Below are 21,315 nucleotides of genomic sequence, written 5' to 3'. Positions count from 1 at the left end.
GACTCTTTAACATGCAAAAGCCGTCCAAGAAACATGACAGAAAATAACCAACAGAGGGAGACAACGCCCATCAAATATGGGAGCCAGCAGAAAGCGCTCCTCAAGTAAGGTTGTGTTGTGTGTGCAGTATGTTATTGTGATTGCACTGTCGGAGCCAAATGTTTGGAAATGTCTTCCCGTCTGGAGGCATGCGTGTGTGTTGTGCACGCGCTGAGCGTGCAGGTGTCGCCGCAAGGGTACGAATGTCATATCCATTTGGAGATTTATGTATCTGTACCCTAACCAGTGGCGCAGATTGGATTTTGGAACTGCGTGGGACAGGAGACTAAAACATTTTATACTATACAGTGTTCCCTCGTTTTCCGCTGGGGGTTATGTTCCAAAAAAAATACCCGCAATAAATGAAATCCGCGGACGTTTATTATAAATGTATTAAGGCTCTGAAACTCCTCGCCACAGTTTATACTTTTCTCATCGAGGCATTTACATTTTCTTAAATGTATCTCTTGTTTAAACATTCTCAATGTTCAAACCTTCATACATTTTATAAAGTACGTACATTACTGGAATAAAAAATGCATGCAAAATTGCACCCCAAAAAAATTCGAGAGACCGTGAAAAGTGAACCGCGTTATACCGAGGGAACACACACACAAATATATATTTGTATACATATATAAATGTGTGTATATATATATATATATGTATGTATGTGTGTATACATATGTATGTATGTATATACACTCAACTTTATTTTATTTATATAAGAACAACATAAGGTAATTTAGAAACAATAAACATAGTAAAGCATGCCATTGCCATGCGGTGTAGAAAGTGCTTTAAGATCAGTCCATTTAACATTACAGTACAATAGAAATAGTGTGCATGGCTGCAGTCGTCTTCTTTCTTTGCGTATGTGACACTGCGTGTCCATAAGTATGCAACAATTCAGTGATGTGTTCGCCTCCTAGTAAAACGGAGCATGGCTCGTTCAACAACGATGCGTTTAACAAAGCCTGCCCGGGAAAACAATGTTGAAAAATGAGCAACACGAACACAATAAAACCATACACTTTTACTGAATACATAAATGTGTCGTTCACTCAGTTCACACGAGTACGTACATGAAAGCATGTCTGATTGTCAGCAAGTGCAGTGAAAAGTTCAGCCAACCTGCGAGTTATTCTGAATCCTGATTTTTTTTTTTAAGGGACATTTAACAACAAGCTGAACAGTCAACGTTTTTTTTCCCCAGCGTGTCTTCTTGTGTGCTTTTTTAAGTTACTTTGTGTAGAAAACCCTTTATCACATACAGTACAGGCAAAAGGTTTTTCTCCAGTGTGTTTTCTTCCATGTACTTTTAAATGTGCCTTCTGTCTGAATTGTGTGCCGCAAACTGAACAGGCAAAGGGTTTCTCCCTCGTGTGTGTTCTTAAGTGCCTTGTTAAATCTTGTTTTGTTGAAAAGGTTTTATCACAAACCGAGCAGGCAAACGTTTTTCCTCGAGTGTGCGTTTGTGTGTGGTTAGTTAAGTGTCCTTTCGCGGAGAATCTTTTATCACAAACTGAGCAAGCAAAAGGTTTCTCTCCGGTGTGTGTCCTTCGGTGACTTATTAAATCTAGATTTTGAGAAAATGCTTCACCACAAATTGAGCAGGCAAAGGTTCGTTCCGCACTGTGTGTTCTCGTGTGTGCTATTAAATGTCCCTTCTGAGCGAATGTTTTACGACTTACTGAACGGGCAAAGGGCTTCTCCCCAGTGTGTATTCTTGTGTGTTTTCTAAAGTACCATTTTGTAGAAAACCCTTTATTACATACTGTACAGGCAAAGGGTTTTTCTCCAGTGTGTGTTCGTTCATGCAATTTTAATTGTACCTTCTGTCTGAATTGTGTGCCACAAACTGAACAAGCAAAGGGTTTCTCCCCAGTATGTGTTCTTAGGTGTCTTGTTAAATCTGTATTTTTATAAAATGTTTTACTACAAACTGAGCAGGCAAAAGGTTTTTCCCCAGTGTGTATTCTAGTGTGGCTAGTTAAATTCCCCTTTGTGCTAAATCTTTTACCACAAACTGAGCAGGCAAAAGATTTTTCCCCAGTGTGTGTTCTTGTGTGCTTTGCTAAATGTCCCTTTGTGGTGAATCTTTTACCACAAACTGAGCAGATGCAAGGCTTTTCACCAGTGTGTGTTCTTGTGTGCATTGTTAAACTTGTCTTAACAGAAAATGTTTTACCACAATCTGAGCAGGCAAAAGGTTTTTCCCCAGTGTGTGATCTTGTGTGCATTCTTAAACTTGACATGTCAGAAAAAGTTTTTCCACAAACGGAGCAAACAAAAGGTTTTTCCCCAGTGTGTGATCTTGTGTGGCTTGTTAATTGTTGCTTCGTGGTGAATGTTTTCCCACAAACTGAGCAGGAAAAAGGTTTTTCCCCAGTGTGTGTTCTTGTGTGTCTTTTCAAGTTTGACTTTTTGAAAAACGTTTTTCCACACTGAGAACATTTCCAGTGTTTGTTGTCAGTGTGACTTGTCATATCACCTTTCGAGTGTTCGTCGTCATAGTCAGAAGAATGTGACGTCATGTTGTCACCAACTGAAAGTGGAGCTGAGAGGCCGTCTGATTGCGATCCTCCATCATCTTCTTCAATCTTCACAATGACATCAGAGAATGGAAACTTGGTGATTTCGTCCTCCTGCTCTTCTTCTTTAATGTTGAGAGTCTCTGACTCCTCTTCCTCTTCCATTTGTGGCGACACTGGCTCCTGCTGCTCAACACCAAAATCTCCTTCATTGAGGTCTGCAAGACACAAGAAGACAAAAGTCATGGATGACCTGTACCTTTTTATTTTTGCACTGGTTATTTTGGAGTGACTGACACAAATCCTCCCCAGCACTATTTTTTGCCATAAATCGCGCGAGAACTACAAATTCTAAGCCAGTGAATGTGTACCACCTTACAACAGGGGGGCGAAGCGAGGCAGGAAACCATGCACAGTGCATGGAACCGAGTGAACCAACCTGCGGCGTGTAAAACGGTTCGTGGTTCCAGCATACCAAGCGCGTCCAGGGGGCGACGTTGTGGTTCGATGTCTCCTTTAGTTCCACAAAGCTCCTCCTTGTACGCTGCTGTTTTTCTTGCACACATTTCACTCCCTTGGTCGATTCCTAACCAGGTGTCGCTAACTCGCGTCTCTTTGTTAGCGGCTAGCAAGCTAAGCTACGTTAGCCAGAGACGCTTAAACGTACACCGGGACGAATTTCATCCGGACACGAAGATCCACTTTCATTCGTCCAGTAAAGCAGTGAAGCACGTATTGTGTCGAGGCTTTTGTCCGGTTAGTAGTAATGGGATAAAAATGATTTAATGAAGTGCGTGTCCAAGACAGTCAGCGGCGCCTACAAAATCTGCAGTAAGCGTGCACAACCAGTCGGCTGTCTTTTTTTTTTTTGATAGCAAGCTACAGCAACTCAACTAGGACAAAATATAGAGGTAGCGCCTGTAGGATTCAAGGGACAAAACATTTGTGTCCCTTGAATGTGCTGATGATAAATATTGGAGCTGTAGTAGTTAGTTGCTTACCATTGCTAGCTACTACAGCAATCAGATTGACAAAACGTGTTTCTGTTGATTTTTGGTGAACATTTTTTTTTAAACATTCGTCATTTTGGTCCCTTAAATGGACCCAATTTGTCCAAAATGAGAGGTATGATAAATATTGGTGCTGTAGTAGTTAGTTGCTTACCATTGTTAGCTACTACAGCAATCAGAATGACAAAACGTGTTTCTGTTGATTTTTGGTGAACATTTTTTTTTTAAACATTCGTCATTTTGGTCCCTTAAATGGACCCAATTTGTCCAAAATGAGAGATATGATCAATATTGGCGCTGTTGTAAATCACACACACACACACACACACCCACACCCACACACACACACACACACACACACATATATATATATATATAAAACATCACCCTGGAGAATGTAATTTGTAGACGGTCCCTAACTTAGACGGTAGGAGTGAATATCAAACATCGAACGCCAAGCCATTTTTTTTTCTCGCTACAGCCTTGAGATTATGCGCGTAACATAACCCATCATAGCGGTTGCGCTCATAAACATTTCTGTCACGTAATAGCGTAAAACGTCATTCATAGTTGCTGCCAAGAAAAGAGAATTGCCTCCGTGCGTTTGCGAGCTCGTTTAGCTTACAAGCTGCAAACAAAGAAGACGTTGAAGGAAGGAACATATTTTAGGGAGGAGACATAAAGTGCGGCTGCGTGAAAATGTGTCAAGTAGAAATACTGAGAGATTTGTTGAATCGGCGACTAAGTGCGGCCGTGGAAGAAATATTTGTAGTTTTTGAAAGAACGATAGCCGAGTACGAGGAGGAACTTTCTCGGACGAAAGAGGAAAACGAGCGACAACGTCAACTACTGGATGCTGTTTTTGAGAAGCCCCAAGATGGAGAAGGTCTGTACCTTTTATTTTGATCACAGTAGCCTTCATCTAATATGTGATTGTTGTGAAGGCCTCACCCCAGGCCTTTGGTCGGATGAAAGCTAAACGGTGCTGCGCAATGTGCGCATGCGTGCATTGTTGGCCATATCCGGACGGTATCTACGCACGGACTGTGTGTTTTCCACTCGATTCCTGCTCGATTTGCCTCCTTTTCTCTGAAGTACCTAAATCGTATCTCTCAAGCGTACATCTTAGAAGGACACAATAATTTGAGCTACATGTCTTGTTGAATTATTAACATTGTTTTTCAGTTTCAATTTATATTTTAGCCGTTTTGGATTTAGTTATAGCTGTGTAGCTCAATGAATAGAATTGTCTGTTGTATTCTTATCTGTCTCTCTCCTGAGAAAAGAAGGGCAACGGGTTTCTTTTCCACTATTATCTAAAAGGGAGTGTAGCCTGGTACCGGTCCCAGTCGGTCGAAGAGACAGGCTGATTTATTATTGTTTTTCTCTAATCTGATTTATACCTATGGGAACTTGCTGATGGGAGGAGAGGGGGATTTTCTTGTATTCACTGATTTGCAATAAATGTACTGTGTGCTTGCTGGAGGAGGACACACACTTTTGAACAGAACACTGCTTGGGTGACTTCATTTGTGTGATCAGAAGCTTCTGATATAACAATACCTTTGCAAAGGGACTTCTTCACCAGAATCTCACCATTCAGTTAATTGAACACGCAAAGAGTAGAATACAAATATTGTCTACTGTAACAGTCTCTAGTTATATTCACAATTATGAAGGTAAGTAAGCACGCTTTTACGTAATGTTTACAATGCGCTTTTGGGATTTTTAAGGATCAGTATAGGTATTAAAAGTAAATTAAAAAATATCCATAACACGTGCATTGTACAGATCGGAACCCTATAGTACTTAGGGATGGGATTCTCGCCTTGTTCTATATTTCTAATCGAAACTGAGTTGCCACAAAACAAAAAAACAAGCAAATAAACTCCTCGCAGTCTGCGCATAAGAGAACCATTTCGACTTGCTGTGAGTCATACTACAGTATATGCTGTGTACATACTGTATGTTTTTTTGTATGGTTCTTTACGTAGTGAGCAACACAAATACGATGCAAATTGGGATTTTTAAGGATCAGTATAAGTATTAAAAAAAGTAAATTAAAATCATCCATAACGTGCATTGTAACAGATCGTTCTTAGGGATTGTCGCCTTTTTTGTTCTCTACAGCTGCCAGTGAATGTGTGTCGCTGGTACAACTCTGGAAGTTGACTCATGTGGCAGCACTTCTGCATCAGAAGATGAACCTCACTCCCTTTCCTGCTGCACCAAGACGGAACAACGGTGGCATTAGACAAGCAAGGTAATTGTCCTCTTAAAGTTTACCTACAGATTTGTGTTGACCGCTTACTTAATTCCATACTTCTCCACACTTGGGTATAGGAACCTGGATTTGTATCATTTTGAGCTTGATTTTCATTTTTTTCTTTCTTTCATTCTTTCTTTCTTTCTTTCTTTCTTTCTTTCACAGAAGCAACCTATATAGCGGAACCATCCGCTCTCATTGTCCAGGCTTCTCAGCACCGGACAGCAGATATGCAGAGGGCGCCTGCTGCCGTGTCATGGATGGCAATCACTATCCATGCGGGTTCTACATCCATCCTGATGCCCCACGGATGTGCTCATTTTCTGATGGTGTTGTGTATAATCCAAAGGGACAACCACTGTTTGGCCTTGTTGAATTTAAGTGCCCACGTGTACAAGTTATATGCACTGTCCATATATCATAAGCAGTCAAGAAACCCACTGTCTTCGCAAAACCCATCCTTACTTTTGGCATATTCAGGGCCGGCCAGATGCTAATTTATGGATGCCGGTGGTGTGAGTCTTCATGGTACACAAACACACGAGGACATGTTTATACAGTGATGCAATTCAGTATCTCCTGTGATGAAGAAATAGTCATTAAGTAGAAAGTGGATTTCTTTCTTCTATATAGACCTCAACACTTTCTGCACATAAAATGTCTGTTTAGTAAAGAAGGCATGTTTTGAATTAAAATTACATTTCAAAATGGCTGGCGGTTTTTAGATGTCAAATTTAAAAATGTGTACACTTAATGGCAGTAAGAAAGAGATGATTTAGGAGGCATAAAGAAAAGGAGATAGTTTATACAAATGCTGTCTACATGTCCTGGTCATTACTTTGACATTTTAGTGCATGTTTATTGAAAGCTTGAGTTTGGGGCAAAAGCTGTGTGTTTGGCGCCATCTTCAGGTAACACTAGGATAAATTCAATTTGGTTGTCCCCTCGTTATATGAGACAATACATACTACGTCACTTGTTCAGTATGACGTAGTCGCCCCGCCTCCCACCGGCTCCGTCTCGTACACGCCTCCAAACAGCTTCTTAGCGAGTTGCTGCTGTCAATCACAGCCAGACCACGCCCAACCCTCTCCCCATTCGCAACCCAACGGTCCTCCAGGCACCACCCCCCTTTGAGCGCCAATTTCAAATCTTAGGGGTGGAGCAAGAGTCTTGACTTCCTGTTGAGTGAGTTATCCTTTAAAGATCCCACATCAGGCAAAATGTACATTAGTGCGTTTTTAAATCACTAATATATATCCGCGGCCTGTCTTCACCCCACTTGGTAGGCAAAAAGTCCATCCTCGACCCTCTCTAACTTTCTCCTATGGAAAATATGTGCTTTAATCGGTCAGATTGAATTTCCGTGGCTTGGTGACGTCCGTACGTCCCAGCCAAGGAAGTGCACTCGACCCCGCCCCCTCATTTTAGCGGCACCGCCTCTGGTAAAGGTTTGTCACGCCCATAGAAATTCTACGAGCTACGCCATGTTTTTCTGCTAGCAAACGCTCTGGTGAGAACAATGGCGAAACTACGTTCAGGAAGAAGGGCTTGCTCTATTCCTGACTGCACAAATGAGCATCGCAGTCTTTTCCTAACGCCGTCGTCCGAGTCTTTGAGAAGACAGTGGATTAAGTTTATATTTCAAGGAAGTGTAAAGACGGCAGTTCCAAAACTGCTTTATGTGTGTGCTCACCATTTCGCTCAGGACTGCTTCGTGAATGAAAGCCAGTTCAGAGCTGGATTTGCAACTCGATTAAGACTAAAGAATGGATCCGTCCCAACGGTGCGCGACGCGACTGCGGTCGTGGAAGATGTAAGTTTTTAACGTTTTATTTCGATTTACTGTTTAACCTTCTTTCCTATCCTCTCAACGTGCTTTGCAGCTAACTGTTGTAAACTAACGCTACAACCTCGTCTCTGTAGTAACGTTGCGTTTAAACGCAAATGCAATGCGAACGAAGTCTGGCCGTTACTAGAAAGCTGTGTGAAAAAATGCGTTCTAAGAAATAACCTCCATTTTCGGCACGGTGATGATCAAAACTCACTTCGATATCAGTAATGGTAAAGGTTAGCCGCAGCAATTGAAGCTAACCTGAGAGGTGGTCTGCAAAATCAAGGTGACAGCCTACTTTTAGACACCAAAAGGCTTTTTTGAATAAGCACAGTTTTTGGCTTTCTAAAATATGGGCTTTTTGTTTATTTATTTTAACTCCTCGTTGATAGTCAGCCTATGTCCAGCTTTTCCTCATTGATAACATTTGTTCTATTTCCCACGTGCTCAGGCCAGCACATCAACCCCCACTTTACAGATGCCAACATTGAGAGATTTTGCCTGTCAGACTGACAAGAAGACACGTTCTGTCGGCACGCAGCTGTCTTTGAAGACTTTTGGAGCTTATTACGGAAGTGCAGGTATGCAGCTACTTTCATTAGGACACATTTTTTTTGGGATGAAGTTGGTAATAAGTTACGTTCTGTCTCTACTCAGTGAATCACTTTTTTTATTTTTATTTTTTATTATTATTATTATTATTTTTTTTTTATCCACAGCAGTAAAGCGACCGCTGAAGAGAGCTCGCATGGATATAGAGGAGGAGGAGCTAGAAGAGGAAGATGCTTTAGAGAGTAGCTCATCATTAGTGGCTTCAAAGGGGCTGGGCTCAACCTTTGACCCTGCAGAATCAATTATGCCGTAAGTAATTCTAGTCTGTGTCGCGAGTGTGCTTATTTCACGCATGTCGTCATTTTTGAAGCTTAAACTCTGTGTAGGTAAGAACGTGTTTCACAGCACCGCTACGGAGAGATAATGCTGCTTAAATGTATGAACATACATTTTCCCCTCTGTCTGACAGAGACGACAGATCCACTCCCACCCACCAGATGAAAAAATACATCGTTTATGAGAGCAACCTCATGGAGCTATTTGCCGCGTGTCGTGTTTGCGCGCGGGCGTGTCATTTGAAGACCAGGAAAGCGGGGACTTTCCTATCCGTTGAGCAGCAGTGCCCGCATTGCGAGTATCGCAGCCAGTGGAATAGCCAGCCCGTCATAGGAAGCACTCCGGCTGGGAACCTCCACCTGTCCGCAGCCATATATTTGAGCGGCGCCTCCTTCTTCAAAATTAAACGGGTAAATGATGACAAGTTAAAAAAAAATTCGACTATAGCTTTTACAACAATGTTACATGAGATCTGGTTAGCTGACGAATGTTTTTTTCTAAAACGCTTTCCTCCCCTAATTTCAGGTCTTCGAATCAATGCACCTTCAATTTTTCCGTTCTGACACTTTTCGCCGGCACGCCAGATCCTTTATTGAGCCGGCAGTTATTCACCACTGGCAAACGCAACAGAATGAGTTACTGCACCAACTCAGCCGGAAGGAAAAAGTCGTACTTGGTGGAGACACGAGGACCGACTCTCCAGGTTTTCATATTTCACCGAATAACGCAATTCTATGGTGTGTTTGTTTTTGAGTGGCGGGAAAAATAAAATGTAATTTAACTTTCTTTCTTTTTTTTTAGCAACGTTTGGTAGTTACACAACAATGGACCTCAATACAAACACAATTGTGGACATGCAGTTGATTCAGGTGATGAGCTAAAATGGACTTTTTTTTTTAAATATTTAATTATGGAAAAGAATTTCATCACACGTTTTCTAAATAGAAATATTTTGCGGTCTGCTATCTGGGGAACAGAGCAATGAAGTTGGCGGTCGCCACCACATGGAAAAAGAGGGCCTGAGGAGGAGTCTGGCATCGTTGGATGCACGCGGCGTGACCGTGGACTGCGTAGTCACCAGGCCACATCCACAAATTCAGAAGTTTCTCACGGAGAACCATATCACACACTACTACGATGTCCGGCACGTCGCAGAAGGTACGTCGACATGGGTTTCATTTTTTGCACGCGGCTTATTTCATTGCAATAAATGTTTCTTGTAGGAATTTCAAAGAAACTCAAGAAGGTCGTTAAGATGAAAGATTGCGAGAAGCTGCAGAAGTGGATGAAAAGCATAAACAGTCACATCTACTGGACGGCAGCGACATCCACCACCGGGCCCGAGAGGGTGGCAAAATGGACCTCGGTCCTGAATCACGTTCGGGACGTTCATGAACACGGCGGGCCTCTTTTTCCTGCTTGCTTGCATGAATCACACCGGACGCGCGACAAAAACAAATGGCTTTCAACAGGTTTGGATCAAATAAAAAAACATGTATATATCTCAAGACGACCTCACTTTGTGAAACTTTTGGGAATTCATTGTAATTTTTGTCATAAAAAAAATTACCTATCGAATTTCGAATGATGATTTTTGTCCTTCGCAGACACGCCGGCTTTCTACAGACTTGAGAAGGTGATTGCAAACAAAAGGATTCTCAAGGATGTCGCTAAACTTAGCCCGCACGACCAGACTTCATCTTTAGATGCATTCCATAGCGTCATCCTTCATTTTGCCCCAAAGCACATTGTATTTCCATTTCTTGGATTGCTATGCAGGTAAATAGAACTTAATTTGTCATTTTGTTGACGCGCGTGACCTAAAATTTCAGACATCTTTTTTTTTTTTTTTTCTTATCACAGACTGTACTTGGCGGCGATGCATTACAACGAAAACGACAACCGACCACAAGCTCAGACAGACAAGGTGCACTTCCTGAAGGGAGAGTGTAGAGCAAAACCCCTGAAGATGGAGCAGACATTCCGTAAGAGTTTAATTTAAAAAAAAAAATAATAATAATAATAATAATCGTATAAATTATACACTTTTGAATGTTGCATCTATTATAAATAAATATTTCAACAATAAATAGCTAAGAAGGCAAACAGTATTAGAAAAGTGCCAGGTGATACTTGGCAGAAAAAAACTTGTTTGAAAAAAAAAAAAAGGAACTAAAATGTTTGTTTTTATATTGTGTAAAACAGAGTATGTAGTGGACATGATGGACCTAATCTTCAACAAGGTTTTTGTGGACCCACTTCCCTACACTGAAGCAGTCTTGGCAATCAATGTTCCTGAAAATCACTTTGACCGGCCGGACAAGCGGGAAGCCATTGAAGGTTATGCGTCACTTCAGCCAAGGAGTTTGAATCCCACGTAGTAATCTGTTAATTGATGTGAAGGATCACACAAGCTGGGAATGACGACCTTTGAATCTGCGTCACAGCACCAGCTCGCCAAAGATGGATATGTCAGGTACCTCTAATGGCGACAAGACATTGGACAATATACTTGGGGGCGGAGTTACATACATTTTTTTTTACATAATTCATTTTTGCTGTTTTGCGTGCTTTAACACTCCCCTGTTTTTCCATCTCCTCTCTACTGTCTCACAATTCTAATACTAAAGTTGAAATTGTCAATAATGTCTGCCTCAGACATGTTCCCCTGGCTCGACTCCCATCAGAAGCGGTCATCATTAGTTCCTATTTCATTTTTGTCTGTGTGTGCGTGTGTGGGTGGTTGTAAATAGTTTTCTTGTGTGATGTTTCCTCCGTTGATGTGACACCTGTGACGGTTTAAGGATACTGTGTTGCAATTAACACAACATATCTGTAAATAATTCAATGCCAATAAATGTTTGAGTGTGTGTATACTGAAACGACTCATGTCAATTATTAGGGTACATATACATTACTTGCTTATTTATAAAAAATAAAAATAAAGATATCCTGTTTAAAACTTTATTACATTTTTGTACCCACTGAAGCAAAGCAGCAAACCATAAAATATTTTAGTTTAATTTTAAATCATAACGTTTAGAAAAATGTAACCTACCGGTGAATTCCCTTTTATAAATTTGGCCTGAACCGATTCAGGCTCACTGACTCCAACCCTGGATTGTCCACCATGCATTTAAGGTTCCCCTCAACCTCCCGCAGCCGTCTGCTAACCGACAAGATATTACAAAGTATAAATGCCATTATGTCTCAAAGATGTATGCAATAAATCAGCATCGAGACAAACTCGATTTCAATATTGATATTTTGACTCTACCTGTGTTATCTCCAAGAAAAGAGCAGGAAAATGTATGCTACATTTTCTGGTATTAAGTTTCCACAGGAGCATCTGTCAAAAGGAAAAAAATTACCAACTCAAGCAGAATATAAATAATATTTATTGTTATATGTTACTGACTAGTAATATGTTTTTTTTTCTTCTTCTGTACTTAAACGCTGTTTGCAGATGCAGAAAAAGTGGAGGGTGTTGACAGGTTCAAGGAGCCAGACGCTCCATTACACATTAAAGAAGAAGAGGAGGAGGCCGATATAACAAAGTTGTCAGTGATCCGAATCATTGTGAAGAAAGAAGATGATGGGAAAAAAGGGCAGAATGAGGCGACCGGAGAGGATGAGCCTCTGAGCAGCAGCTCAAGTCAACACGCGACCGTTAAAGGTGATGGAGACCACTGCCAAGGGTCACAAGCAGAAAGCCTCTTAGCTCCACCATCAGATGGTGATGACACAACAGTACAGTCTCCTGGCACTGATGACGAACACTCTCAAAATGATGTGACATACATTGACAGCAAACATGTGAAATGCTCCCAATGTGACAAATTATTTTATGACAAGTCCAATTTGAACAGACACATGAGAGTCCACACAGGAGAGAAACCATTTTCTTGCACGATCTGCGGTAAAAGTTTTAACCTGAAGGACTCTCTCGTCCGACACATGAGGATACACACTGGAGAGAAACCATTTAGCTGCTTAGTGTGCGGCAAAAGATTTGCCATTAAGGGAACTTTGAATATTCATGCACGAACACACACTGGGGAGAAACCATATCACTGCTCAGTATGCAACGCAAGTTTTAGTTGTCATTCGGGGCTGGGGCAACACATGAGACGACACACTCGCAGGAACGCTTTTTTAACAACACCCCCTCCGGCATCCATGATGAAAGAGGCGGGGCCATGAACTGAAGCCAGTCTCCTTACTAGAAATGTTTCACACAGGATCTATATTGAAGTGAAGAGAAGTGCTTTATTCTTGCAGACCATGACCCTGTCAGAATAATAGCACTTTGTCACCATCTTGTGGCAATTATAGGCAATTACTGCATTTGTCAATTACTCAGATTTTCACGTTTTCAGACACGGACTCCCAAGGCTTTCAAGAATTGAAAGGACAAAAAAAAAATCATCACTAGATGGCGAAAAATGCTCAGTTCCTTTTTTTTTTTTGTCATCCCTGAACGGTAATGACTGTATTATGCAAGAGAGCCCTTTTCACTGGGGGTCATTTTGTTGTTTGCCAACCCTTTGTTGTTTGGTTAGGATACGTGCATTGAGTCTGTATTTGGTCCATATCTAAAAAAAAAAAAAAAAAGTATATATATTTTTTATTCTACGTCTGTTTAGGAAGTGCGTGGTCCTATCCTATGTGGTCCTGTCTTGTTTCAGTAACCTCGCTGTCAGTCGCGGCACGCAGAACTTTTTCTTGGCGCTCATATTTTGGAACAAAATTGCATCTTTTCCGGGAGCTGAGAGAGAGAGCAATCGCGACACGGGAACAAGTTCATGAACGTCACATCAACAACAACAACAACAACAACAACAACAACAACAACAACAACAACAACAACAACAACAAAAAGCCAGTTGAGTAAAAACAGGCAATGGAATTGCTCAGTTGTTTGATAATAAATGGCTTCACTCAAGCACGAAGAAACGTTTTCGTTAACATTTACCTCTGTGAAAAATGACCCCAAAAAAATCCTAAATTCTGCCAGGGTATGTAAACTTACGAGGCCAAATGTGCATTTAAAATATTTTGTAAGAATGTACTTATATTCTATCCTCCTAACGTTATGCTCTTTGTTTATTAATGCAACATGTGATTCCCTTTAATTATTGAAATTTGTATTAGTTGAATAAAGTTGTTCCAAAAAAAAACCTTGCTAGCAAAGATGGTCGACATGTTGCGCATGCGCATTGCTGATAGTGTAGGCGACGCATATCGTGGCACTGTCTTGGACAAGAGTGCCACTAAATCTTCTCGAATTACGACTGAACGAACTAAAGCCAAGACACACAACGCGCATCACCATTTTGCTGGACTCAAACATAATAATTCAAAACTTCGTGTCTGGATAAACTTGTGTGGGTGCACGTTAAAACTTCTCTGTCTAACTTAGCTTAGCTTGCTAGCCGCTAATAAAGAGACACGTTTGTTAGCAACACATCGCCAACAACAGAAGAGATCAAGAGAAAGATTTGCGATTGTGGCGTGAAAATGTATGCAAGAAAGACAACAGAGTACAAGGAGGAACTTTGTGGAACAAAAGAGGACATTGAGCCACAACGTCACCCCCTGGACGCGGTGTGCAAACTGCCTCGAGTTGTGTCACTCAGAGCAGGTCTGTTGACTTCTCATTCTCACTTGTTTAGTAGCTGTTATTATTATAATTTTTTTTTTAAACATTCCTACGTTCAATTTTGTAATGGAGTATTTATGACAGTTTCCTTATGGTGTTAGATTTGTGCACTGAAGTAACAAATAATAGACGGCCAATATTGTAACAATAAAAATAAAATAGCAAAACATAACAATATACAAACTATACAGTAGAATATCCTCGGAAGAGGGAGATGTTGAGTGATCCAGCCACAATGTATTGGCTTGAGTGTACAATTTGCTACGCTGCCTGTGCATGTCCATCAGACGGATCCCTTGCAATGATATGGCCCAGCCGCCCAGATATGTTATTTTGCTGCACACACTGAGTGTGTTGCCAGCCGAATGACAGTCAGGAAAGGTTGATTGTCTGTCTTGATTGTTTCTACTTTTGACGATGCATGATCTTACTCTTTATAGCATTGTATTTGATGTTGCATTGCCCCATCTTATTCTCATGGTCTGTGACTGTGAGTAGTGAGTACTAGTAGACTAGGATTAAAAAAAAATAAAAACAGTCACCCCACTTCTACAGTTTTTGTCTTGGTTGAAGACATTTCACTTTTAATACAATACGCTTCTTCAGTTCATATTCTGTTATCTTTTAAATATTGCCAATAATGCCAAAACATTTTAAATGCAATAACTACACGTCAAAGTCGCAACATAAGACTTGACTGAGCAAAGCTTGCTTTTTGTTTTCCGGTGTCCTGCAGACCCAAATAAAGATGAGCTTTGTCCTGAGCAGCAGGAGCCAGGGTGCGCACAAGTTAAAGAGAAGGAGCCAGAGTGCGTGCAAGTTAAAGAGGAGGAGGAGGAAGAGGAAAGGCCTCCTTATATTAAAGAAGAAGCGCAGGAGGATGAAATCACCAAGTTTCCATTGATGGTTGTCACTGTGAAGAGTGAAGAAAGTGATGGAGGGTCAAAAACAGACGACCTCATACCGCCACTTTCAGATGGTGATGACGTGACATCACAACCTTCTGACAGTGACGACGACGATGATGATGATGAGCACTTGAAAAGTGATGGGACAAGTTGCACTGAAAACAGACGCGTGAAATGTTCTCAGTGTGACAAAACATTTGTTAACAAGTCATCCTTAAAAAGACACACAAGAACACACACTGGAGAAAAACCCTTTGCCTGCTCAGATTGTGGTAAACGATTCTCCAGGAAGGTCAATTTAACTAGCCACACAAGGAAACACACTGGGGAAAAACCATTTGCCTGTTCAGTTTGTGGGAAGAGGTATTCTCTAAAGGACAGTTTAATAAGTCACACAAGAACACACACTCGGGAAAAGCCTTTTGCCTGCTCGGATTGTGGGAAAGGATTTTCTACAAAGGGAGAGTTAACAGTTCACACAAGAACACACACAGGAGAAAAACCATTTGCATGTTCAGTTTGTGATAAAACATTTTCTCTAAAGGAAAGCTTAATAAGACACACAAGAACACACACTGGGGAAAAACCTTTTGCTTGCTCAGTTTGTGGGAAAAGTTTCTCTAGAAAGGGGCATTTAAGAGATCACTTAAAAACACACAGTGGCGTAAAACCTTTTGCCTGCTTAATTTGTGTCAAAAGATTCTCTTCAAAGACAGATTTAAAAAGACACACAAGAAGACACACTGGAGAAAAACCTTTTGTCTGCTCAGTTTGTGGTATTACATTTTCTGTAAAGGCAAGTTTAACGATGCACACAAGAACTCACACTGGTGAGAAACCTTTTGCCTGCTCAGATTGTGGTAAAAGATTTTCTATAAAGGGAGGATTAACAAGGCACAAAAAAACGCACACTGGGGAAAAACCTTTCACCTGTTCAGTATGTGGTAAAGGGTTCTCGACAAAGGAAGAGTTAAAAATACACACAAGAACGCACACTGGGGAGAAACCGTTCGAATGTTCATTTTGTGGTACAAAATTTAGACAAAAGCAACATTTGAAAGCACACAGAAGAAGACACACTGGAGATAAACCTTTTGCCTGCTCAGTTTTTGCTAAATCTTCCTCTATCAAGGAAGATTGAACAGACACACAAGAACACATACTGAAGAAAAGCCTTTTGCCTGCTCGATTTGTGGCCAAAGTGTTTCTGCAAAGTCAAGTTCAACAAAACACAGACGCACACTAGAGAGAATTTGTTCAGTTACATTGTGTGATCAAAGAATTTCTGGTAAGCTGCAAAATAAACTCAATAAACTGCAGCTGTGTTGGGAATCACTGATTCCTTCCCTAATTTCACAGGAGCTAAATTCTCAATGGGTGAAAAAAGAATGAAAAGACAAAGTATAAATATTTCTGGGCAATAAAGAGGATTGTTAGTAAAAAAAATCCAAATCAATTTGGATATGACTTTCAGCTGTCATATCAAATCAATTATTAAAACATCCTTTTAGCAGCTGAAAAACCTCTCCAGACTGAAAGTTTGCATGCTCAATGCATACCAGGAGAAGCTCATTCATGCTTTTATCTCAAGTCGATTATTGTAACACTCTTTTAACTTGACTGCCTCAAAAGAGCATCAAACAGCTACAGCTCAGAATGCTGTAGCTTGGGTTTTGACCAGAACCCCGCAAAAAAATCGATAATGCAACTCAAGGAGTTGATATTCTCTAAAGCAATAAACGAAGAGATCACAACATGAAAACTATGCCCCCCAATGTGATAATGTGATTGAGGTCTTTTAATGAATTTTTTGAATATTTTTTCCAAAACAATTTTCACTCACTGTACATCTTTAGTAATTTTAATAAGCTACAATTTGTTTTGGTACTTTGTTTTTAAATGTCTTTAGTTTCTTTAAATGTACTTTTAATTATGGGAAGCACTTTGTGTCAACTTGTGTATGAAATGAAATATGCTATATAAATAAAGCTGCCAGAGTGCCTGCTTTGCTTTGCCTTAATACATGGACCATCATTTGATGATGCACTTTTTCCTTGCTTGTTATTTTGGACGACACAGAAATTTAATGATCCCGTTTTCCGATTTGGTCACGTGGTGCTCCAAGTGCCGATTTCTTTTTTCTTTTTTTTTAGTTTTATACAACGTCCCAATATATTGGAATTTGAGTTAAAATCCATATAAACAATACGAAAGAGTTTCGTATATACATAACGTATTTTACGTTGTTATTATCATTACTATTTCTACATAAATTTCTTCCACGTGTGTGCAATTTTATTGTGAAGGCAGCCCTTACGTATTTTGTCCTAGTGTAGTTTCCGTAGTTTGCTATCTAAAATGGTCGACATGTCGCGCATGCGCAATGCAGAACGTGTATAAGTCAGAGGTCGTGGCTTGGACACGCGCTTCACTCAATAAGCCTTCCTAAATTAGTATTGAACGTACTAAAGCCTCGACGCCGTACGACCATTTCAATTTACCGAACGTCATAAATGAATGTGTCCGGATTAACTCGTCTCGGTGCACGATTATCTCGCTGATCGCCAATAACAGAACGTAGTCAACAACACTGCACTTGGAAATAGATCGAGTGAGTGCAAAGTGTTGTGTTTGTTGCGTGAAAATGTGTGCAAGAAAGACAGCAGAGCACAAAGAAGAACTTTGTGGAACAGAAGAGGACGTCAAGCCACAAGTTGCTTTCGACAGCGCAGGTTTGTTCTTTTTCTCACTTAGTGGCTGCGTTATAATACTTTTTGATGGCATCCCATTACATTTACTAAAACATTAACATCCAATATAGTGTACGAGGTGGATCTGATGGTGTCCCTTCCGCTCATGATTATGTGAAGCCAGGAGCATGGTCAATATTACAGACAGACTTGGACTCTGATCACTCAGAAAAAAATATCATTATTTTCATTGAATGGTTTTGTTTCCGATTCTATTTTTGGAGTGCATGCAAATATTTGTGTGTAGATTCTCAGTCATCCAGGTAATAGTTGTGAGGTTAAGCACCCAAAATTGGCCTTTGACTTCAAGTCATGATGCAAAGGTTCCCCTTTGGTATGGGACCACCTTAGGGTCATACAAATAAATTTATCGCAAGTGAGGCCACGTGTATTGAAAATAGAATACATGTAACACTAATCCCCCCCAGATTTTTTGGGGGTTGACGTTCCCTCTAATATTATAGGCTTTTTCAGTTCATCCTAGATTATCTTTAAAAAAAAATCCAAAACATGTAGAAACAATAATACATATATAAAGTCATGACATGAGACTTGGCTGATCTGTGTGTTTGTTTCCTTGTGAGCTGCAGAGCTCTATGAAGACGATCTTGGTCCTGAGCAGCAGGAGCTGGAGTCCGCCCAAATTAAAGAAGAGGAGGAGCAAGAGCTTCCTCACATAAAAGAAGAAGAGCACGAGGATGCTGTCACCAAGTCTCCAGTGACTGTTGTCAGTGTGAAGAGTGAAGAAAGTGACGGTGAGCACGACGGAGGTTCGCAATCAGACAGCCTCTTGGCTCCCCTTTCTGAAGGTGACGACATGACGTCGCGCTCTTCTGACGATGAGGATGAGGATGATGATGAACACACTTCTGGTGATATGACATGTCACATCGACAACAACAACAAACGAGTGAAATGTTCTCAGTGTGACAAAACTTTTGCCAGTAAGTCATCCTTGATAATACACACAAGGACACACACCGGAGAAAAACCTTTTGTGTGCTCAGTTTGTGGTAAAAGCTTCACTCATAAGGGACATTTAAAAATTCACACAAGAACACACACGGGGGAAAAACCTTTTGTCTGCTCAGATTGTGGTAAAGCATTTTCTGTAAAGACAAGTTTAACGCTGCACACGAGAACACACACTGGGGAGAAACCTTTTGTCTGCTTAGCTTGTGGCAAAAGATTCATTGATAAAGGACATTTAACAACACACACAAGAACACATACGGAAGAAAAACCCTTTGCCTGTTCAGTATGTGGTAAAGGGTTTTCTATAAAAGGAGAATTAAAAATACACACAAGAACACACACTGGGGAGAAACCCTTTCCCTGTTCAGTTTGCGGTACAAGGTTCAGACAGAAGGGACATTTAAAAGCACACAGAAGAACACACACTGGAGAAAAACCTTTTCCCTGCTCAGTTTGTGGGAAAAGATTCACTCAAAAGAGACTTTTAACAGTTCACACAAGAATGCACACGGGAGAAAATCCTTTTGCTTGCTCAGGATGTGAAAAAAGATTCTCTCAAAAGAGACTTTTAATAGCGCACAGAATAATTCACACCGGAGAAAATCCTTTTGCCTGTTCCGTTTGTAGTAAAGGTTTTACTAGAAAGGAAGATTTAACAAGGCACACGAGAACACACTCTGGAGAAAAACCTTTTGCCTGTTCAGTTTGTGGTAAAACTTTCTCACGAAAGGATAGATTAACAAGGCACACAAAAACACACTCAGGAGAAAAACCTTTTGCCTGCTCAGTTTGTGATAAAACTTTCTCTACAAAGGAAGATTTAACAAGGCACTCAAGAACACATTCAGGAGAAAAACCTTTTGCCTGCTTAGTTTGTGGTAGAACATTTTCGGCAAAAGGCAATTTAAGTAAGCACACAAAAACACACTCTGGAAAAAAACATTTCACCTGCTCAATTTGTAGTAAAACATTCTCTGTAAAGAAAAGTTTAACACTGCACACAAGGACGCACACCGGAGAATATCCTTTTGTCTGCTTACTTTGCGATAAAAGATTCATTGAAGAGGAACATTTAACAAAACACACAAGAATACATACTGGAGAAAAATATTTTTCCTGCTCAGTTTGTAGTAAGAGATTCAACGATCAGGGACATTTAACAGCACACACTAGAACACACACTGGGGAAAAACCCTTTGCCTGTTCAGTTTGTGGCGCACAATTCAGACAGAAGGGACATTTAATAGCACACAGAAAAACACACACTGGGGAAAAACCTTTTCCCTGCTCAGTTTGTGGCAAAAGATTCACCCGCAACTCTGATTTAACGAGGCACACAAAAACACACAGAGGAGAAAAAGCATTCAGTTGCAATTTATGTGATAAAAGATTCACTCGTAAGGATCAGGTCAAGATACACAAGTGTGCGAGTGAAAAGAGCAGCTGAAAAGCTGGAATCTTCCCAGTCAAATATGGGCCTGTTCAACAGTGACATCCACAATTTCAATACACGATATGCTCATTGGTTACATCTCCTAACGTTCCACAGCCAGCTCTGTGAATTTTCCATGAGTATGTCAGGAATAAAATCTTCACAGGTCTACACTATTCATAGACGATTAGTATGATGTAAGAGCATCCTGCATATTCCACCACTGCTCAGTTGTGTAGTCGCAAAACGAAACAAAACTCAAGGTTCAGTATTGTAACTCATTTTATTCTCAAATTTTATTAGAAGTTGCTGTAATACCTTATCAAATACTGTATAATCTATCATTATTATGCAAATGACATGATCATTTATTGCTGCTGTTCAACCTAAATCATTTTGCCATTTGAGTTGCTGCTTTTAATGCTATCCAGCCTCGTTTGATGACACCAAGTTTTTCAAGGTTTTCTCATACCAAGGTGCCACCACAGAACATTTCAAATATTAGAACATCCGAAGGAAAACCTGTAGAGCAGCTTTGAAATTACAAAAGCTTAAGCTCTTTTTCAGAAATAGAATCTGCTTCTGCCAATGTCACTTTTTTTTGTGTGTGTGTTTTGTATATTTACTCAGTTTTCTTCTCACCTTTGCCGGTCACTTTGTTAGCATCTGTTGCATACAACGAAATTCTTGGGAAGTGTTTTTTTGCAGTCAGCAGCAACGAAGCTTGTTGTACGGATATTAATGAGAAAGCGGGTGGGACTGAAAAATAAAAATTTTCCAGCTCATTTTCAGGCGCAGTTAGAAACGTTTGCTTCCCTATTTGTTTATGTGTGAAACACTCCCTTGTTATGAAGATATAAAATAAGATGTGTATGTATGTTCATCTGTATTTCATTATCAAATGCTATTTCCTGAAATAAATGGAAAATGAATTAAACAGCTACAAACTCCAATATGATGTTAGGGCATTGTGTAAGACAACACAACACTTAGCAAATGTTCTAGTTTACATTTTGT

The 21,315-nt window shown here is 40.3% G+C and overlaps 4 protein-coding genes and 1 pseudogene across 9 annotated transcripts; 4 read left to right on the top strand and 1 right to left on the bottom strand.

The window, feature by feature from the left end:
• Positions 1-126: 126 nt before the first annotated feature.
• On the bottom strand, positions 127-4,583 carry LOC147176612 (uncharacterized). 3 transcript variants are annotated; one of them, XM_086070467.1, is made up of 2 exons: positions 4,478-4,583; positions 127-2,791 (listed from the first exon to the last, which is right to left on the bottom strand). In XM_086070467.1, the coding sequence occupies exons 1-2, from the start codon at positions 4,503-4,505 to the stop codon at positions 1,236-1,238; spliced, it is 1,584 nt and encodes a 527-aa protein (XP_085926593.1). In that variant the 5' UTR covers positions 4,506-4,583; the 3' UTR covers positions 127-1,235. The 3 variants fall into 3 exon arrangements, with proteins under 3 accessions (XP_085926593.1, XP_085926594.1, XP_085926592.1); XM_086070468.1 differs by lacking the exon at positions 4,478-4,583 and adding an exon at positions 2,948-3,421; XM_086070466.1 differs by lacking the exon at positions 4,478-4,583 and adding an exon at positions 3,013-3,421.
• LOC147176610 (uncharacterized) lies at positions 4,009-13,642 on the top strand. Its single transcript, XM_086070485.1, has 2 exons — positions 4,009-4,469; positions 12,044-13,642. Exons 1-2 carry the CDS (start codon positions 4,283-4,285, stop codon positions 12,772-12,774), a joined length of 918 nt encoding a protein of 305 aa, XP_085926611.1. The 5' UTR covers positions 4,009-4,282; the 3' UTR covers positions 12,775-13,642.
• LOC147176611 (uncharacterized) lies at positions 6,275-12,178 on the top strand. 3 transcript variants are annotated; one of them, XR_015094298.1, is made up of 12 exons: positions 6,275-7,665; positions 8,135-8,264; positions 8,403-8,544; positions 8,705-8,981; positions 9,097-9,274; positions 9,373-9,440; positions 9,549-9,729; positions 9,795-10,043; positions 10,179-10,350; positions 10,435-10,556; positions 10,777-11,047; positions 12,038-12,178. XR_015094298.1 is itself a non-coding variant. In XM_086070453.1 (11 exons), exons 1-11 carry the CDS (start codon positions 7,372-7,374, stop codon positions 10,950-10,952), a joined length of 1,986 nt encoding a protein of 661 aa, XP_085926579.1. In that variant the 5' UTR covers positions 6,275-7,371; the 3' UTR covers positions 10,953-11,453. The 3 variants fall into 3 exon arrangements, 2 of the variants coding, with proteins under 2 accessions (XP_085926579.1, XP_085926578.1); XM_086070453.1 differs by lacking the exon at positions 12,038-12,178 and having other exon boundaries at positions 8,406-8,544; positions 10,777-11,453; XM_086070452.1 differs by lacking the exon at positions 12,038-12,178 and having other exon boundaries at positions 10,777-11,453.
• Positions 13,643-13,810: 168 nt separating the features above from the next.
• LOC147176609 (uncharacterized) lies at positions 13,811-16,415 on the top strand. The gene is made up of 2 exons (XM_086070472.1): positions 13,811-14,215; positions 14,970-16,415. The coding sequence occupies exons 1-2, from the start codon at positions 14,092-14,094 to the stop codon at positions 16,280-16,282; spliced, it is 1,437 nt and encodes a 478-aa protein (XP_085926598.1). The 5' UTR covers positions 13,811-14,091; the 3' UTR covers positions 16,283-16,415.
• Positions 16,416-17,542: 1,127 nt separating this feature from the next.
• On the top strand, positions 17,543-20,185 carry LOC147176608 (uncharacterized; annotated as a pseudogene). The gene is made up of 2 exons (XR_015094299.1): positions 17,543-17,873; positions 18,482-20,185. The product of XR_015094299.1 is annotated as an uncharacterized LOC147176608 (transcript).
• Positions 20,186-21,315: the final 1,130 nt, after the last annotated feature.

The sequence above is a fragment of the Leptonotus elevatus genome, chromosome 3 (assembly GCF_054856555.1).
Source record: "Leptonotus elevatus isolate MCC_2025b chromosome 3, RoL_Lele_1.0, whole genome shotgun sequence".
NCBI lineage: Eukaryota > Metazoa > Chordata > Actinopteri > Syngnathiformes > Syngnathidae > Leptonotus > Leptonotus elevatus.
The sequence above is the reverse complement of the archived record's forward strand: the minus strand, read 5'-3'. Positions and strand labels throughout refer to the sequence as shown.

What these genes read in the sequence shown, in the direction of transcription:
- LOC147176610 (XM_086070485.1), top strand. Translation starts at nt 4,283, where the DNA reads ATGTGTCAAGTAGAAATACTGAGAGATTTGTTGAATCGGCGACTAAGT. An exon ending in GAAGCCCCAAGATGGAGAAG is followed by an intron (nt 4,470 to 12,043) that starts GTCTGTACCTTT and finishes TTGCAGATGCAG; the next exon opens with AAAAAGTGGAGGGTGTTGAC.
- LOC147176609 (XM_086070472.1), top strand. Translation starts at nt 14,092, where the DNA reads ATGTATGCAAGAAAGACAACAGAGTACAAGGAGGAACTTTGTGGAACA. An exon ending in AGTTGTGTCACTCAGAGCAG is followed by an intron (nt 14,216 to 14,969) that starts GTCTGTTGACTT and finishes GGTGTCCTGCAG; the next exon opens with ACCCAAATAAAGATGAGCTT.
- LOC147176611 (XM_086070452.1), top strand. Translation starts at nt 7,372, where the DNA reads ATGGCGAAACTACGTTCAGGAAGAAGGGCTTGCTCTATTCCTGACTGC. An exon ending in CGACTGCGGTCGTGGAAGAT is followed by an intron (nt 7,666 to 8,134) that starts GTAAGTTTTTAA and finishes CCACGTGCTCAG; the next exon opens with GCCAGCACATCAACCCCCAC. An exon ending in CACGAGGACCGACTCTCCAG is followed by an intron (nt 9,275 to 9,372) that starts GTTTTCATATTT and finishes CTTTTTTTTTAG; the next exon opens with CAACGTTTGGTAGTTACACA.
- LOC147176612 (XM_086070466.1), bottom strand. Translation starts at nt 3,139, where the DNA reads ATGTGTGCAAGAAAAACAGCAGCGTACAAGGAGGAGCTTTGTGGAACT. An exon ending in AACCGTTTTACACGCCGCAG is followed by an intron (nt 2,792 to 3,012) that starts GTTGGTTCACTC and finishes TGTGTCTTGCAG; the next exon opens with ACCTCAATGAAGGAGATTTT.